The 18815-nt window shown below is 48.7% G+C and overlaps 2 protein-coding genes across 2 annotated transcripts; both read left to right on the forward strand.

Annotated features, from left to right (window-relative positions):
- Window positions 1–4702: 4702 nt before the first annotated feature.
- On the forward strand, window positions 4703–8875 carry LOC141570018 (keratin, type II cytoskeletal 4-like). The gene is made up of 4 exons (XM_074324888.1): window positions 4703–5241; window positions 7102–7316; window positions 8249–8309; window positions 8678–8875. The coding sequence occupies exons 1-4, from the start codon at window positions 4753–4755 to the stop codon at window positions 8873–8875; spliced, it is 963 nt and encodes a 320-aa protein (XP_074180989.1). The 5' UTR covers window positions 4703–4752.
- Window positions 8876–10053: 1178 nt separating this feature from the next.
- LOC109443694 (keratin, type II cytoskeletal 4) lies at window positions 10054–16983 on the forward strand. The gene is made up of 9 exons (XM_019724375.2): window positions 10054–10601; window positions 12465–12679; window positions 13613–13673; window positions 14046–14141; window positions 14709–14873; window positions 15150–15275; window positions 15704–15924; window positions 16181–16215; window positions 16325–16983. Exons 1-9 carry the CDS (start codon window positions 10113–10115, stop codon window positions 16510–16512), a joined length of 1596 nt encoding a protein of 531 aa, XP_019579934.2. The 5' UTR covers window positions 10054–10112; the 3' UTR covers window positions 16513–16983.
- The last annotated feature ends 1832 nt before the right edge of the window (window positions 16984–18815 follow it).

Here is an 18815-nt window from a genome sequence, read left to right on the forward strand (position 1 = left end):
AGGGAAATTTATAGTTATAAATACATACATCAAAAAAAAAAAGTAAGATCTTAAACAACTTAACTTTACATCTCAAGGAACTAGAAAAAGAAGAGAAAACTAAGCCCAAATTTAGCAAAAGGAAGGAAATAATGACGATTAGAGCAGAAATAAATTAAATAGAGAACATGACAACAATGGAAAAGATTACCAAAACTAAGACTTAGTTCTTTGAAAAGATACATGAAATTGACAATCTTTAGCTAGACTAACCAAGAAAAAAGAGAGAGGACCCAAATCAACAAAATTATAAACAAAAAGAGGAGACATTACAACTGACACCACAGAATTACAAAGGATCGTAAGAGGGTACTATGAACATCTATATGGCAACAAACTGGGCAACCTGGAAGAAATGGGTAAATTCCCAGAAACATACAACTTACCAAGACTGAATTGGGAAAAAACAGGGAATCTGAACAGATTTATTACATGTTGGGTAACCCCTGCTTGCACATGCCCAGGGTGGGCAACCAGGAGAGGTTGCTCTCTACCCCTAGGAAGGGGGGATCCTGTGCCCAGACCCTCCTCGCCCCCCCACCCTCTGATTCTAAGGAGACTTCACCCTGTCACTGCCCTCACTGACCCCTCCCTGAAATGCTGACTGGTTCTTTTTTTAGAGTCTCTGATACTCAAGTTGGCTCTGGCTCCCCATACAGTGACTCAGGCCCCGTGGGGCTGCGAGGCTGGTGACTGTGATGGAACCGGGTGAGGGTGCTTTCCCACACCACACATCAGGTTTGGGGCTGAGAGAGAAAGACCTTGGGATCCCCGTAATCCCAGGGCTGAATGTGAGGCTTGACTCCCTCATCCAGAAAACCCTGAGCAAACACACCCTCCTGGCCCTGCTCCACACCCCTGTCAGCTGCTTATTCTTCTTGACAAGGTCTGGAACAGTTGCCAGGTGAGGAAGGGTCACGGAGGAAAATAGTGGAAGCTGTGGGGTTGGGGCCGGGACCAGCTTTTAGCAGCTGATGCCAGGTAGAGCTATCTTGTCCAATCCCCTGCCTTTGGCCCAGGTAGACAGCAGGTATCGTTCTCATTTTCAGGATAGAAACTCTTCTCTTTGCCTCTCTCATTAGAGGATAAAAGCTTTCTTGTATAAGAAGCTCTTCCTTATGTCTACCTTTGTTTCTCATGCTACAGTTTGAGGATTCTGTGAGCTTCTGGCAACTCTGACTTAATAATAAGGCCACAGAATATGGCTCTCAATTAGAACTTTCCTCTGGTTTGGTTTGGGTTTATTACCGGATTTTTAATTAAGTTAATTTGGATTTAGTTAACTGGAGGACACAGAACTGGCCCCTTGGGAACAGTGTCATACCTTATTGGGTACTTGTAAGGTCAGGGCCACTTAAACCAAACAAGTGATCATGTGACAAGAGCAAGGACGGAAAGAGTAGAGACGACTGCAGAAAATGTCCAAGACCCCATTGCTGCTCTGGTGGACCATAAGTTGCAGGTCTTTATAACTTGTCATATACTTTTTTTTTTCTTCAGTTTCTGTGTGGGGCAGAGTCACTGATATCAAGCATTGTGGTATAGAGGTTAAGGTCACAGGCTTTGACATCAGACAGGACCGGCCTCTCATCTCTTCCACTTCCTAGCTGTGTGATCTAAGGCAAGTTACATAACCTCTCTGAGCCTCAATGTCTGCAACTCTAAACCGAGCATAGCAACACCTCTTTTGCAGGGTTGTTGTGAAGAATGGAACTATTATAAGAAAAGCACCCAGTGTCCAGCACATAACGACAGCTCTAAATGAGAATTTCTTCTCCCTGTAAAGCACTGTGGCTTTCCCCTCATCTTACTTTTTGTCTCAGGGATGGTATATATCTCAATTTACAGTGACCTTCACAAGAAGTACCTCAATTTTGGCTCCATGGTTTGGGTGCTCCACAAGCACAAAATAAGATTGAATGTATTATTATATATTATTTCTCCCTGAATCCCTTCCAGCCCCACTTGCATTTTGTTTTGGGCATTGGACACAATCGGGTGCACCTTTGGGTACAACACACCACATCACTTTCCCTTAGTATGGAGCGCCACAGCCACAATCTACAAGACACAAGGGACACGTCATGAGCCACCTTGGGGCTTCAGCTCTGTGGCTGCAATCCCTCTTTGTAGCCCGTAAAAGTCCTCATCAACCCTCCAGGGTCCGCTGGGAGAATGGAACTGTGAGTGGGAGGTTTAGAGAGCCAGGTGAGGTAGCCAAAGGTCTGAACTCCTGGGCCCTCACTCAGGCTACGACCTTCCTTCTGCCTCTCGGGGCAGGAAACCAGACGTTCCCCTCATTTCCCCAAGGGGTTAACTCCAGGTCTCCTCTGCGTCTGCAGCTACAGCCCCACAGACCTGGAGTAGCCCCCCTTCCTTCCCTGCCAGGGCCCGTCCCTGGGGTCAGGGAGGAAAAATGTAGACGTTAGGGTGCCAGGGTTCTCAGGGCCCCTTCAACCTGATCAGTCGGTTCACTCAGGCTCGGTCAGGCGTCCAGTTCTGGTTTGGCCTCTGCACAGATTCGTCACACTGACTTCATATGAGGCAGGACGGTACAGATGAGAGGCCAGGGACTGCAAAGCCATTGGGATCAGACTAATGCAGGTTCAAGTCCCAGCTCCACCACATGCCGCTGTGTGACCCTGGGGCTCCTTTACCCTCCTGAGCTTCCAGGTCTTCATTTGCAGGCAGGGCGAATGACACTGACTGCGCAGGACTTGAGAAGATTAAATGATCACATGCATATAAAGCATCCTGCACTGTGCCTGGCAAAAAGTGGGCACTCGCGAAATACTCACTGAAAGGATGATTGAATGCTCTACCCCATCCCTTATCGGAGATGGCCCAGGCTCTAGAATGCTCTCTTACTACAGATGGACAGACCATCACCTGGGCTTTCTCTCAGGGACCTCGGACGGAGCATGAGGGTCTCCTGTTTTCCCAGCCACAGCTCTTCCACCCACTCTCCATTGATGCAGAGTCCACCCGGGCAGGGCAGGGAGATCTCAGCAAAGGCCGAGGTGGATGAGACAGAGGGTGGGGTGCAGATCAGAGGTAGAGACAAGGGGAGGGTAGGGAGAGGGGATGAGGGTAGAGGTGGGTAGAGGAGGAGCTGGCAGAGGAGAGAGAGCTCCTGGCCTCTTCAGCCTTCCCTGCAACCCCGTCCCCAAGCCTGGGTTCACCGACCACCTTCTTCTTACCCCACAGGCACTGTCCTCTCTCTTTGCATGGAAGGAGCTGTACATTTTTACCATGGCCAGCTTTTATTCGGTCAGGGTCAGCTCAGGCCTGTGGGAATTATCCAGGCCCTGGTCACTTCCCAGATTTGGACTAGCAGTCTCATGGGGGATTAAAAAGAGGAGACAAGTGCAGACTCAATGTCTCCTCATGAGTGGCAATGGCAAAGCCTGGGCAGAAAAAGAATACTTACTGACCTACTAAGTGTCTGGCTTAGGTACATCGTCTCATTACCTTTGAGGCAGGTCCCATTTTATGGATGCGAGGATGGGTTGAATGTGTTCAGAGGGGTTAGTTGACCTGCCCAAGACTGCACAGTTAGTGGCAACAGGTGGGATTTGAACACAGATCTGTTGCACTCAGTGGGGAAGAATTTAAGGCAGGGTTTAAAACTAGGATTTTGTATTTGAAAACATTGTTCTGAGAAGGGGCTCGTAGGTTTACCATTCTGCCAAAGGAGTCTCCAACACCAAAAAATTACAGAGTCCTACCCTTCCCCTATTATGGGAAAACAGAACAGACTCTGTCTTGGTGGAGGCAAGCAAGCAACTGGGCAGCGAACAGAGAAGCAGGGCACACACAGTGAGGACCTAGCATGAAACACTGATCTAGAATCCTCCAAACAGAGACCTGAACAGAGGCCAAGGGAGCACGAGGCTGGAGGGCTTGAGTTACCTCTATTTAGTCCCTTGCTCCATGCCTGGCACATAGTAGGTTCTCAATAACTGTGTGTCAAGTCGAGGTGAGTCTTGATCCAGGTTCAGAAGGCTATAAGGCTGTATATCAGGATTTCCTCTTTTGTGTGTGTATGGGGCCAAGAGCACATGGAGGAAAAATAATGACAGTAGTAACAAATATATGTGCAGCTTCTGACAGTTTACAAAGCACTTCACTAACTGTAATTTCCCTGCATCTTGAGAGGAGGTAAAGGTAAATATTTGTATTATTTCCAATTTATGGGTGAAGCCACTGAGAGTGACTCGCTTCAGGTTTGCAGATCTGGTAAGGGTAGGCTGTGCACTGGAACCCAGGCCCTCCGCTTCTAAACTCTGTGTAGTGAGAGAACAGATGATGGGTCATCTTGTCCGGAGCAGGGAGGCTGCAGGAAGGCTGGTGAGAAGGAAGTACAGTGGGTGGGGGGCCCAGAGGGCTTGGCCAGGCAGGGCCTCTGATGCACAAGGCCCTGAGGCACCGGTGCAGGTTCTCCTGGAGGGGAGTGTTGGGATCCAGTAACCTGTGCCCTCCGAATGACTTCTTGTAGGTGTGTTTAGTGACATGCTCAGCAGGTGCGGGAAGGATGGGCTGGTGCCAAAGGCCAAGCCCAGAGATGTTTCAGATTTTTCCCTTTATGCCCCTGTAACCAAGCCCTGCTGCTCCAGCACATATAAGAGACCCAGGGTAGGGCTGCAGCATTCATCGGCCTGGTCCCTCTTGCTTCTGTCTGACAACTCTGAGCTTGCTCTCCTCTCTCCAGCCATGATTTCCAGGCAGCACTATGCCCGAGGAGGGTCCCAGGGCTTTAGCAGTGGCTCAGCTATCGTAGGTGGGGTCAAGAAGGTTGCTTTTAGCTCGGCCTCCGTGTCTGGGGGTGCAGGCCGCTGCTCTTCTGGGGGCTTTGGCAGCAGGAGCCTCTACAACCTCGGAGGGAACAAGAGCATCTCCATGAGCATGGCCGGATGCCGTCCAGGTGCTGGCTTCGGGGCTGCTGGAGGTTTCGGCGCTGGCAGCTTTGGTGCTGGTTTCGGCGCTGGCAGCTTTGGCGGTGGATTTGGGGGCACCTTCAGTGGACGGGGTGGTTCTGGCTTCCCTGTCTGCCCTGCTGGGGGGATTCAGGAGGTCACTATCAACCAGAGCCTGCTGACTCCACTCCATGTGGAGATTGATCCCGAGATCCAGAAGGTCCGGACTGAGGAGCGCGAGCAGATCAAGACCCTCAATAACAAGTTTGCCTCTTTCATCGACAAGGTGAGCCATCCCCCTTGGCCAGACCAGGTGGTAGAAGCCAGTTCTGCTGCGTCCCGGCGTCTCAGACCTGAGCCTGCCATGGAACTACTCTGGGCCTCCCACTGAACTACTCTGGGCCTCCGCTTTCCAGCTGTGAAAGGGCAGTCACTATTCCGAGTGTCTTTTGTCCCATGACTAGTGGGAAGATAGGCTGTCATCAAAACAGTTTAATATTTAAAGTTTTCTACATTTGGTCAAGGGTGCCCTGGTTCTCCTTGCATTGAAGTCTTAGTTCTCTTAGATGTATGGGGGAAGAATGAACAATCTTGGGGTAGACTGAGTGGGAATATTTGCTCTTCTTGTTAGTTTGACTAGACCCATGGGAGCTTAAAGAGGCTTTATTGTGACTCTAGGATACATAGGTATAAAAGCAAGACCAAGGGTTTGGTGATTCCTTGTCTCATGTCACCTTTCGGGTTCAAACTGTGATTAGTCACCCTTCCCTAGAGGTGCTGCATGATATTTGGCAAATAACTCAACTTTTCTGAGTTCAGATCAACCCAGTTAAAAAGTGGGTTTATTGTTGCCCTGCTTTTCTCAGATTTTGGTTTTGGAAATAACACAGTCAATAATTTAATAATTAATCATTAATTGTTGTTAATATAATAATTTTAATCATTGGCACTTCTGTTGCTGGAGCAGAAGAAAACCAGGCTGGTTTCCCAAATGAAAAAGGGACTGGCTCTAATGGCAGTATCTGGGTCTGTTTGAAGACATGAGAGGATGGGTCTCTCCTTCTCTTTTTGTAGTCCAACTTCCTTTACTATGCAAGGTTAGAGCTTCAGGTCCTCAAGCTCAATTACAGCCCCTAATGATGGATGGCAGCAAGCAAATCAGCCTCAGGGAGCGAGTCATCCAATGATTAACGACTGAATGGATACGTGTAGCACATTTGGTCAAGGCGCCCTGGTTCTCCGTGCATTGAAGTCTTAGTTCTCTTAGATGTATGGGGCAAGAATGAACAATCTTGGGGTAGACTGAGTGGGAATATTTGCTCTTCTTATTAGTTTGACTAGACCCATGGGAGCTTAAAGAGGCTTTATTGTGGCTCTAGGACATATGGATACAAAAGCAAGACCAAAGGTTTTGTGGTTTCTTGTCTCATCTTATCTTTCGAGTTCAAACTGTGATCAGTCAGCCTTACCTGCTTTCATTTTGATTCTGAGGCACATAAATTGGAATTATCATGCTAAGCTGCTACCTTGATTCATCTGGCTAGGTCCTTTCATAGAGAGAAGGAAAGTTCTGGGATGTCCTCTTGCAGAATGGAGTCTAGCTGAGACTCAGAATTTGTCTGGGGAATTGATCTTAATTAACTATATTCAGTTGTGCACAGGTTCACAGGGACACCCCAGGTCCATTTATAAGTAAGTATATTTAAAAAATCTGCAGTGAGTATATCATTCCTTTGTTGTGGACCAGGATCGCTTTGAGTGGAAGCCCTCATACTGTGGTTGTATCCTCTAATTTTGTTTTACTTTATTCTTTCATAGAAGTTCAGTGTTCTTGTCAGCAATTCCTTCCAGAGCCTCTGGATCTCTGTAGGGGAAGTTGTTCTTGCTGTACAGTCAGGCCTTGCTGCTCTGGCTGTGCTCTGTTCTCCATGACCCACATGGCTCATTTGCTGCTATGGGCTCAAAAGTGGGGCCATCATATTGTCCCCAGCGAATGATTCCTGGAGTTGTGACATAGTTGTCCTACTCGAATGGCTCTTGGGCCACCTGGTTGGCTTGGATTGGTGGGGTTCATGATGGCCTTGTCTGGCCCTCCTGCCAAAGTTTCAGGCCCTCATCAATTGGCCTGTACCTTTTTAAAACCCAGGTGCGGTTCTTAGAGCAACAGAATAAGGTCCTGGAGACCAAGTGGAACCTCCTCCAGCAACAGACGACCACCACGACCAGCAAAAACCTAGAGCCTTTCTTTGAAGCCTACCTCAGTGCCCTGAGGAAACAGTTAGATTCCTTGTTCAATGACAAAGGACGCCTGCAGTCTGAGCTGAAGACCATGCAGGACAGTGTGGAGGACTTCAAGACCAAGTATGTGGGGAGGAAAGAGGGATGCTATCCTGCAAATCTGCCCTGCCATGCCCCAGGCTTCCTGGGCTCCTCTCCAGTAATTTAGAATTCCAGGCTCCGAAGATATCCCAAAGGGGTCAGGAAGGTTCTTTAGTCTGTTCCCCTGCATCTCCATGGTCACATTTTAATGGGGTGATGTCTAGTGATCTTCGTTGCCCCAAACATAAAATGAATAATACATTCAGAGAGCTGGGTTTGTCATATACAAACAAGATTAGAAACCAAACAGATGAAACGTACTACAGCATGTTCAGAATACAGGTTGTAGAGACAGATGGACCTGTTTGAATACTGATTCTTCCACTTACTAGCTGTGTAACCTTGAGTAAGCTGCCTAACCTCTCTAAACCTCAGGTTTCCTTATAATTTAAAATGGGGGTAATAGTCCTACCTTATTGGTTGAGAATGAATTGAAATGAAATGAGGTAGAGAAAGTATGTAGCATAGCGCTGGACGTATAATGAACATTCAATCCATAGTAGCTTTTCCTATGCTCTTTATGGGGGGGAGTCGAGAAGATACCAACCCTCTCTCAATTCACTCTCACGTGAAACAAAGAGAATTTAATCCACCAAATAGCCCAAAGGACAGTCTTTCTGTGGAAATAAAACCAACCAGATCATTGCTGATTCTTCTCTTCACATTTTATCTCTTGAAAACAGTCTTTTTAAAGTTTGGTTTTCACTTCTCTTAATAAACCAGAGTCTAGACTGTACCTCAAAAATGATCATTATTCAATAAACGTAGGTTGAATGAGTATCTGTATGAACATGAGCAAATGTAGCCGATTAGCTGGATATTTCCAAATAGATGTAAGACAGCTGCAGCACAGAGCTGAGGAACACTGATTCACTGTGGGTCTTTTGTCTTTTCCTTCCTGTCCCCACCCCCAGGTATGAAGATGAGATCAACAAACGCACAGCTGCTGAGAATGACTTTGTGGTGCTCAAGAAGGTAAGAGCTGAAGGAGGGTGGGGAAATGCAGTGAGGGCACCCTCCCTCCGTGGTGGTCTTTGGCTGGAATTGTGGGATTGGTCCATCTCGGCCTCATTTCCACCCCAGTGCGTAGGTACTATCCAGACCTAACAAACCAGGTCCTAAGGAATTAAGGCTGGGCAAAAAGTCCATTTGGGTAAATTCCATGTCTTCAGGTGGCTTTAGGGGCAGAATTTGTCAAATGATTAGTCCCTCACCACCTTACCTGGTGCTGAGAAGCATTTCCTAAACTGCTGAGAATACTTTTGTGTGTCACTTAAGACCAGCTGCCTCCTGTTGTAACTCCTATACCTTGTCTCTTCTCCCTGTCCCCCCGACCCCCGCAGGATGTCGATGCTGCCTATATGAGCAAGGTGGAGTTGGAAGCCAAAGTGGACGCCCTTAATGATGAGATCAACTTCCTGAGGGTCCTCTATGCTGCGGTGAGGACTCCATTCCCTGCTCGTCCTCCACCCCCCCACCCCACCCCATTCATGGAAGGGAATCCTCCACAAGGCTGCTGGTTGGAGTTCACAGTTCTTTGAGGCAGGTCCCATTTTATGGATGCGAGGATGGGTTGAATGTGTTCAGAGGGGTTAGTTGACCTGCCCAAGACTGCACGGTTAGTGGCAACAGGTGGGATTTGAACACAGATCTGTTGCACTCAGTGGGGAAGAATTGAAGGCAGGGTTTAAAACTAGGATTTTGTATTTGAAAACATTGTTCTGAGAAGGGGCTCGTAGGTTTACCATTCTGCCAAAGGAGTCTCCAACACCAAAAAATTACAGAGTCCTACCCTTCCCCTATTATGGGAAAACAGAACAGACTCTGTCTTGGTGGAGGCAAGCAAGCAACTGGGCAGCGAACAGAGAAGCAGGGCACACACAGTGAGGACCTAGCATGAAACACTGATCTAGAATCCTCCAAACAGAGACCTGAACAGAGGCCAAGGGAGAGCACGAGGCTGGAGGGCTTGAGTTACCTCTATTTAGTCCCTTGCTCCATGCCTGGCACATAGTAGGTTCTCAATAACTGTGTGTCAAGTCGAGGTGAGTCTTGATCCAGGTTCAGAAGGCTATAAGGCTGTATATCAGGATTTCCTCTTTTGTGTGTGTATGGGGCCAAGAGCACATGGAGGAAAAATAATGACAGTAGTAACAAATATATGTGCAGCTTCTGACAGTTTACAAAGCACTTCACTAACTGTAATTTCCCTGCATCTTGAGAGGAGGTAAAGGTAAATATTTGTATTATTTCCAATTTATGGGTGAAGCCACTGAGAGTGACTCGCTTCAGGTTTGCAGATCTGGTAAGGGTAGGCTGTGCACTGGAACCCAGGCCCTCCGCTTCTAAACTCTGTGTAGTGAGAGAACAGATGATGGGTCATCTTGTCCGGAGCAGGGAGGCTGCAGGAGGCTGGTGAGAAGGAAGTACAGTGGGTGGGGGGCCCAGAGGGCTTGGCCAGGCAGGGCCTCTGATGCACAAGGCCCTGAGGCACCGGTGCAGGTTCTCCTGGAGGGGAGTGTTGGGATCCAGTAACCTGTGCCCTCCGAATGACTTCTTGTAGGTGTGTTTAGTGACATGCTCAGCAGGTGCGGGAAGGATGGGCTGGTGCCAAAGGCCAAGCCCAGAGATGTTTCAGATTTTTCCCTTTATGCCCCTGTAACCAAGCCCTGCTGCTCCAGCACATATAAGAGACCCAGGGTAGGGCTGCAGCATTCATCGGCCTGGTCCCTCTTGCTTCTGTCTGACAACTCTGAGCTTGCTCTCCTCTCTCCAGCCATGATTTCCAGGCAGCACTATGCCCGAGGAGGGTCCCAGGGCTTTAGCAGTGGCTCAGCTATCGTAGGTGGGGTCAAGAAGGTTGCTTTTAGCTCGGCCTCCGTGTCTGGGGGTGCAGGCCGCTGCTCTTCTGGGGGCTTTGGCAGCAGGAGCCTCTACAACCTCGGAGGGAACAAGAGCATCTCCATGAGCATGGCCGGATGCCGTCCAGGTGCTGGCTTGCGGGCTGCTGGAGGTTTCGGCGCTGGCAGCTTTGGTGCTGGTTTCGGTGCTGGCAGCTTTGGCGGTGGATTTGGGGGCACCTTCAGTGGACGGGGTGGTTCTGGCTTCCCTGTCTGCCCTGCTGGGGGGATTCAGGAGGTCACTATCAACCAGAGCCTGCTGACTCCACTCCATGTGGAGATTGATCCCGAGATCCAGAAGGTCCGGACTGAGGAGCGCGAGCAGATCAAGACCCTCAATAACAAGTTTGCCTCTTTCATCGACAAGGTGAGCCGTCCCCCTTGGCCAGACCAGGTGGTAGAAGCCAGGGCTGCTGCGTCCCGGCGTCTCAGACCTGAGCCTGCCATGGAACTACTCTGGGCCTCCCACTGAACTACTCTGGGCCTCCGCTTTCCAGCTGTGAAAGGGCAGTCACTATTCCGAGTGTCTTTTGTCCCATGACTAGTGGGAAGATAGGCTGTCATCAAAACAGTTTAATATTTAAAGTTTTCTACATTTGGTCAAGGGTGCCCTGGTTCTCCGTGCATTGAAGTCTTAGTTCTCTTAGATGTATGGGGCAAGAATGAACAATCTTGGGGTAGACTGAGTGGGAATATTTGCTCTTCTTGTTAGTTTGACTAGACCCATGGGAGCTTAAAGAGGCTTTATTGTGACTCTAGGATACACAGGTATAAAAGCAAGACCAAGGGTTTGGTGATTCCTTGTCTCATGTCACCTTTCGGGTTCAAACTGTGATTAGTCACCCTTCCCTAGAGGTGCTGCATGATATTTGGCAAATAACTCAACTTTTCTGAGTTCAGATCAACCCAGTTAAAAAGTGGGTTTATTGTTGCCCTGCTTTTTCTCAGATTTTGGTTTTGGAAATAACACAGTCAATAATTTAATAATTAATCATTAATTGTTGTTAATATAATAATTTTAATCATTGGCACTTCTGTTGCTGGAGCAGAAGAAAACCAGGCTGGTTTCCCAAATGAAAAAGGGACTGGCTCTAATGGCAGTATCTGGGTCTGTTTGAAGACATGAGAGGATGGGTCTCTCCTTCTCTTTTTGTAGTCCAACTTCCTTTACTATGCAAGGTTAGAGCTTCAGGTCCTCAAGCTCAATTACAGCCCCTAATGATGGATGGCAGCAAGCAAATCAGCCTCAGGGAGCCGAGTCATCCAATGATTAACGACTGAATGGATACGTGTAGCACATTTGGTCAAGGGCGCCCTGGTTCTCCGTGCATTGAAGTCTTAGTTCTCTTAGATGTATGGGGCAAGAATGAACAATCTTGGGGTAGACTGAGTGGGAATATTTGCTCTTCTTATTAGTTTGACTAGACCCATGGGAGCTTAAAGAGGCTTTATTGTGGCTCTAGGACATATGGATACAAAAGCAAGACCAAAGGTTTTGTGGTTTCTTGTCTCATCTTATCTTTCGAGTTCAAACTGTGATCAGTCAGCCTTACCTGCTTTCATTTTGATTCTGAGGCACATAAATTGGAATTATCATGCTAAGCTGCTACCTTGATTCATCTGGCTAGGTCCTTTCATAGAGAGAAGGAAAGTTCTGGGATGTCCTCTTGCAGAATGGAGTCTAGCTGAGACTCAGAATTTGTCTGGGGAATTGATCTTAATTAACTATATTCAGTTGTGCACAGGTTCACAGGGACACCCCAGGTCCATTTATAAGTAAGTATATTTAAAAAATCTGCAGTGAGTATATCATTCCTTTGTTGTGGACCAGGATCGCTTTGAGTGGAAGCCCTCATACTGTGGTTGTATCCTCTAATTTTGTTTTACTTTATTCTTTCATAGAAGTTCAGTGTTCTTGTCAGCAATTCCTTCCAGAGCCTCTGGATCTCTGTAGGGGAAGTTGTTCTTGCTGTACAGTCAGGCCTTGCTGCTCTGGCTGTGCTCTGTTCTCCATGACCCACATGGCTCATTTGCTGCTATGGGCTCAAAAGTGGGGCCATCATATTGTCCCCAGCGAATGATTCCTGGAGTTGTGACATAGTTGTCCTACTCGAATGGCTCTTGGGCCACCTGGTTGGCTTGGATTGGTGGGGTTCATGATGGCCTTGTCTGGCCCTCCTGCCAAAGTTTCAGGCCCTCATCAATTGGCCTGTACCTTTTTAAAACCCAGGTGCGGTTCTTAGAGCAACAGAATAAGGTCCTGGAGACCAAGTGGAACCTCCTCCAGCAACAGACGACCACCACGACCAGCAAAAACCTAGAGCCTTTCTTTGAAGCCTACCTCAGTGCCCTGAGGAAACAGTTAGATTCCTTGTTCAATGACAAAGGACGCCTGCAGTCTGAGCTGAAGACCATGCAGGACAGTGTGGAGGACTTCAAGACCAAGTATGTGGGGAGGAAAGAGGGGATGCTATCCTGCAAATCTGCCCTGCCATGCCCCAGGCTTCCTGGGCTCCTCTCCAGTAATTTAGAATTCCAGGCTCCGAAGATATCCCAAAGGGGTCAGGAAGGTTCTTTAGTCTGTTCCCCTGCATCTCCATGGTCACATTTTAATGGGGTGATGTCTAGTGATCTTCGTTGCCCCAAACATAAAATGAATAATACATTCAGAGAGCTGGGTTTGTCATATACAAACAAGATTAGAAACCAAACAGATGAAACGTACTACAGCATGTTCAGAATACAGGTTGTAGAGACAGATGGACCTGTTTGAATACTGATTCTTCCACTTACTAGCTGTGTAACCTTGAGTAAGCTGCCTAACCTCTCTAAACCTCAGGTTTCCTTATAATTTAAAATGGGGGTAATAGTCCTACCTTATTGGTTGAGAATGAATTGAAATGAAATGAGGTAGAGAAAGTATGTAGCATAGCGCTGGACGTATAATGAACATTCAATCCATAGTAGCTTTTCCTATGCTCTTTATGGGGGGGAGTCGAGAAGATACCAACCCTCTCTCAATTCACTCTCACGTGAAACAAAGAGAATTTAATCCACCAAATAGCCCAAAGGACAGTCTTTCTGTGGAAATAAAACCAACCAGATCATTGCTGGTTCTTCTCTTCACATTTTATCTCTTGAAAACAGTCTTTTTAAAGTTTGGTTTTCACTTCTCTTAATAAACCAGAGTCTAGACTGTACCTCAAAAATGATCATTATTCAATAAACGTAGGTTGAATGAGTATCTGTATGAACATGAGCAAATGTAGCCGATTAGCTGGATATTTCCAAATAGATGTAAGACAGCTGCAGCACAGAGCTGAGGAACACTGATTCACTGTGGGTCTTTTGTCTTTTCCTTCCTGTCCCCACCCCCAGGTATGAAGATGAGATCAACAAACGCACAGCTGCTGAGAATGACTTTGTGGTGCTCAAGAAGGTAAGAGCTGAAGGAGGGTGGGGAAATGCAGTGAGGGCACCCTCCCTCCGGAGTGGTCTTTGGCTGGAATCGTGGGATTGGTCCATCTCGGCCTCATTTCCACCCCAGTGCGTAGGTACTATCCTGACCTAACAAACCAGGTCCTAAGGAATTAAGGCTGGGCAAAAAGTCCATTTGGGTAATTAAATTCCATGCCTTCAGGTGGCTTTAGGGGCAGAATTTGTCAAATGATTAGTCCCTCACCACCTTACCTGGTGCTGAGAAGCATTTCCTAAACTGCTGAGAATACCTTTGTGTGTCACTTAAGACCAGCTGCCTCCTGTTGTAACTCCTATACCTTGTCTCTTCTCCCTGTCCCCCCGACCCCCGCAGGATGTCGATGCTGCCTATATGAGCAAGGTGGAGTTGGAAGCCAAAGTGGACGCCCTTAATGATGAGATCAACTTCCTGAGGGTCCTCTATGCTGCGGTGAGGACTCCATTCCCTGCTCGTCCTCCACCCCCCCCACCCCCGCACCCCATTCATGGAAGGGAATCCTCCACTAGGCTGCTGGTTGGAGTTCACAGTTCTTTGAAGGACTCCAGCTTCTTTACTTCAGGGGGGCTCTTAGCAAGGTTATGGATAGAAAGAATTGAAGTAAGAGGTTCTCAAAACCGGATGCTACCTTAGAAGAGGTGATTAGATCTAAAGATTGCACGGGATAGAACTTATTGCCATTTGCCATTTCTCTAGTGACATGGACCCATTCCATTTCCTTCCACCCAACGGACTAGGCTCCCACTACCACGGAGTGGCTTAGGGTTCTCAGGGAGCAGTAAAGACGACAAGCATTGCTTTTCTGTCTTGAGATGTCACCAACCACTTGATGTCTACTGAGAAATTTGCCCCTCCTCCTCCTTCCTACACATTGGAAACACTAACTCTGCTTCTGTCGGAGTCTGTGGCATGGCCATTTCCATGATGAAAGCATATTTCTGGTGTCAGAGATGAGAAAAGACACTGCAGGAGGCCTGATGTGAGGCATTTCTCCCACAGGAGCTGGCTCAGATGCAGACCCACGTCTCAGACACGTCCGTGGTCCTGTCCATGGACAACAACCGCTGCCTGGACCTCGACAGCATTATCGCCGAGGTCCGGGCCCAGTACGAGGAGATCGCCCTGAAGAGCAAGGCCGAGGCCGAGGCCCTGTACCAGACCAAGGTGGGTGCTGGGGATCTCTCAGGTGTTGGGAGTAGCTTCTGGGGCTCTGCTTTTTATGTCTACGAGCAGGCAATCATCAACTCGCGCCCAAGAGAAGTCAGCAATAAATTGATTCTGCCAGGCATCATTGATCCTGGTCTGATTGGAGATTATTTGACATTGTGCCCCTGTGGCTATTATCCCTGCCACCTGTGGCTATTCTTGCCAAGTTGCCTTGAGAATACACCCTACTCAAACACTCCTGACTCCTCGTTCCCTGTGTTTCCTGGGTCTTAGTTCCAGCAGCTTCAGACCTCAGCTGACCAGTATGGTGACAATCTGAAGAGCACCAAGACTGAGATTGCAGAGCTCAACAGAATGATCCAGAGGCTGCGGGCAGAGATTGAGAACGTCAAGAAGCAGGTGGGTGTCCCCTCCTTCCAGCTGCAGTACAGGGCCAAGGGCCAAAGACAGATGTCTCCATACTAGACAAGCAGAGAAAGCATCAAGCCAGAAGATCCTGAGCTTGTCTGTAAGGGGATTTGCAGCTCTTTAAGTCATACCCTGATCTTTTCAGCAATATCCTACTTAATATGACATGCCACCTGAGTAAAAAAGGGTTTTTGGCTCTTTTTCATTGGATTTTGCTCATCGGCATCTAATCAGCCTGCTAGGGGCATTGGTGGGCTCTGGCTGGAAAGGATGAAATGCATAAAAATCAGGAAAAGTGGGGAAGAGAGACAGAATCCTGACAGCTAAACCCAAGCAAAGCTGCTACATGAGAGGGGACAGATGTAGAGGTCTTGACAGCAGGACGCTGATGACGGCTTGTCTCATACCCTTGTCCACAGTGCCAGACTCTGCAGGCCTCTGTGGCTGACGCTGAGCAGCGTGGGGAGCTGGCCCTGAAAGACGCCTTCAGCAAGCGTGCAGAGCTGGAGGCCGCCCTGAAGAAGGCCAAGGAGGAGCTGGCCCGGATGCTGCGCGAGTACCAGGAGCTCATGAGCGTGAAGCTGGCCCTGGATGTGGAGATCGCCACCTACCGCAAGCTGCTGGAGGGCGAGGAGTGCCGGTGAGAGGGGGAAGGCAGGGCGGGAAGAAGAGGAATGGAGAGGTGGGCGCCATGGCAGGTCCAGGCCATCTCTGCAGGACCACTTGCCTCAGTGTGTGCTGGTGCCTTACAAACCAGGACAGTGTTAAAGAACACGTTCACATCCAGGCCTTATGTTTGGCTGCTTAAAGATGAGAAAGGTGCTTGATACCTGCTTATGGAATGCAGTGTGGCTCCGGGCTCTGCTGTGGCTCACTGCTCTTTCTCTCCCCCACAGAATGTCTGGAGAATGCCAGAATGCTGTGAGCATCTGTAAGTACCTTCTGACCCTGCCGTGGTCATTCGTTCACCCTGGTTTGAGCTGTGACTCCTGGTTGCCAGCGCTGTTGGAATAACCGTGTCCTTTGTGTTTCTCCCACAGCTGTGGTTGGTGGTGCTGTCAGCGCAGGAGGCATTGGTGGAGGACTAGGAAGCTGTTCCGGGTTTGGCCTTGGCAGTGGCTTTGGCTCTGGCTCCGGAAGTGGCTATGGATTTGGTGGTGGTGTCTTTGGAAGTTCCAGCAGCAAGACCGTCTCTACCAGCAACCTGATCAAGAGATCCAACCGATAGAGGAGATGAGGTCCCTGCAGCCCCCTGAGGCCAGCTGGGCCCAGCTTGGGTGTCTCTGTGCTTCCTTCACCTTTGCCTCCTTTTTGGGTCTCGTCTCACCAGTGTCACCTCACTGCCAGGGAGTGGACTCTGCCCTCTTGGAGTTTTGTAGCTTCTTCTCACTTTGGGCTTGGTGACCCACCTGGAATGGGAGGGGTACCGGCTGACTCTATCCCTTCCCATGGACTGAGGACAACACAACCAGGAGCTCCAGCTCCAGAATCATCAGTGTCACATATGTCCCCTCCCAGCCCAATGCTGTCTCCTTCCAGATCCCAGATATCCTTCTGCATCAGGACCGACTCCTTCTCCATCACTTGGCAGCAACTGGCCCTGCAAGGTCAGGACAAGAACCACTCAGTCCCATCCAATTCTTCTCCTTCCCTCTATCCATCTTTGGGTGAATCTTTAATAAAATGCTTTTGTCATTCATTCACTCAGAGCAATTGTTCTTGTTCCCTGGGGAGAAGTCTCCTGGATTCAGGTGAAAGTGGGGGGCCTGAGGGATCTATCTGTACAGATAAAGGTCATCAGCTAATTTCTCAGGAGTCTCCTTCTAAGTTACCCGGATTATTGAGGGGGAGGTGCAGTGTGTGGAGCCTGAAGGCAACCAACAGTTATATAAAGATCGTCCCCTATAGGCAATCAGGGAGGAGCCGGCTCAGTGCTAAGCTTGTAGTGAACCTGGAGGGCAGGGGTACAAGTCTGGAGGTGTGGGGTGCAGGACGTGTATGAGGCGAGGCAGTCAGGGATCTCTACTGAATATTGGACAAGGGGTTATAGAGCTTATGGAGTGTCTATACTCAGCATCCAGCAAGGCCCTTTAGTTATGAAACTCCATTCTCTGGGCTAAATCTCACTGGACCAGCAAGGCTTTCAGAAACTTGTTTCAAGAATGAGTAAGGTCACAATTGTTGGAAGGAAGAGTGAAAGCCTGTCATCTTTACAGAGCTCTTGTGCTGTACTCACTTCCCGGGCTCTTCCAGTGGCTATGGCTGGGGGAGTGGCGGGAGTTCCTGGGTGGTGAGAGAGTGGGGGAGGGGAGGCAGGTCTTCTGGAACAGTAGAGGTGAAGCTGCCTGATTAGGGTGAGCCGTGGAAATTCTGGTTGGTGAAATGCAGAACAGGGGTGAGGACTGTTAGCAGTGGGGGTCTGGGTATAGCCTTTGTGGTCACTCTTTTTCTATACTGGACCAATTCCAAGACACCTGAAGTAGCATAATCTTCCCTTCTGCAGAGAAAGACTGCATAGCTCTCCACGTGCAGTCTGACCTAAATCCCTCTTACTGCTGATGCAGAATACACCAATTCTCTTGGTCACCCAGTTGGTGCTTTGCACCCTTGACATTCATTCATACTCCAATCCCTCCAGTGCAGTGCCCATGGGGACCTGATTGTGTGCAGACAGAAGGCACACAGTTTGCCCGAGGCCAGTCCCTGCTCACCGGGCCTTCATGCAGACCCAGAGGCAGGCTCAGGGCAGCAGAGGTGGAGCAGCAAAGGGTTAATCTCGGGGCCTTGAGCTCCCTGGGCTGGGGCCTTTTGCCAGAAACAGCCACTCCCTGGGCAGGACTCCCCAGTCCTTCACAAGCCCCGCCCTAATCTCCCCATTGTCTTGGGGCTCACGTCTTGTGTCAGAGCAGGAAGTCTTTGACTTCTTCCCATCACTACACCCCTCTCCTGGAAAAATGCTGGACTGGCTCTTTTCTGAGTTTCTGGGGTGTCTAGGAGGAGTCAAAGGTTGGATGAAGGGAAGGGGCTTTTCAAGTTCACCTACCAGGAAGTTGCAAGTTGTGATGGGCCCACTGAGAAAGCAGGGGTGGTGGTGGTAGAGGTTGTTGGGCAGGTTAAGGAATTTCTCATGACCTCTGAGCAAGCAAAGTGTCAGCCTGAGTGGCTCTGCTAGGTCTCCAGGGCCTCTTCAGTTGCATTTTTACACAAGAAGTCAGGTTGTAGAGTATATATGTGCATATGTATCTTAGAATAAACATGTTTGCATTTGTAGGCAAGTGGTTACGTGTGTTTGTTTTTTTATTTATATAAGAAGACTTCTGTTTTGCAAAAAAGAAAAACAAATTTCATGTTTCCCTCTAGTTTCCAGAACAGTTGAGGGGAGTAAATCGTGACCATGAGCCAGAGGTTTGAAGCTGGCTGGCTAATCAAAGAAAATTATTTGGGGAGAAAATCCACTTCTGAGATAACTGGTACCACCCTTCTCTCAGATCTTTTGGACTGGATTCTGGCCAGGGCTTTGTGTTCAGGGGA

This window comes from Rhinolophus sinicus, linkage group LG02 (genome assembly GCF_036562045.2).
Source record: "Rhinolophus sinicus isolate RSC01 linkage group LG02, ASM3656204v1, whole genome shotgun sequence".
Taxonomy (NCBI): Eukaryota; Metazoa; Chordata; class Mammalia; order Chiroptera; family Rhinolophidae; genus Rhinolophus; species Rhinolophus sinicus.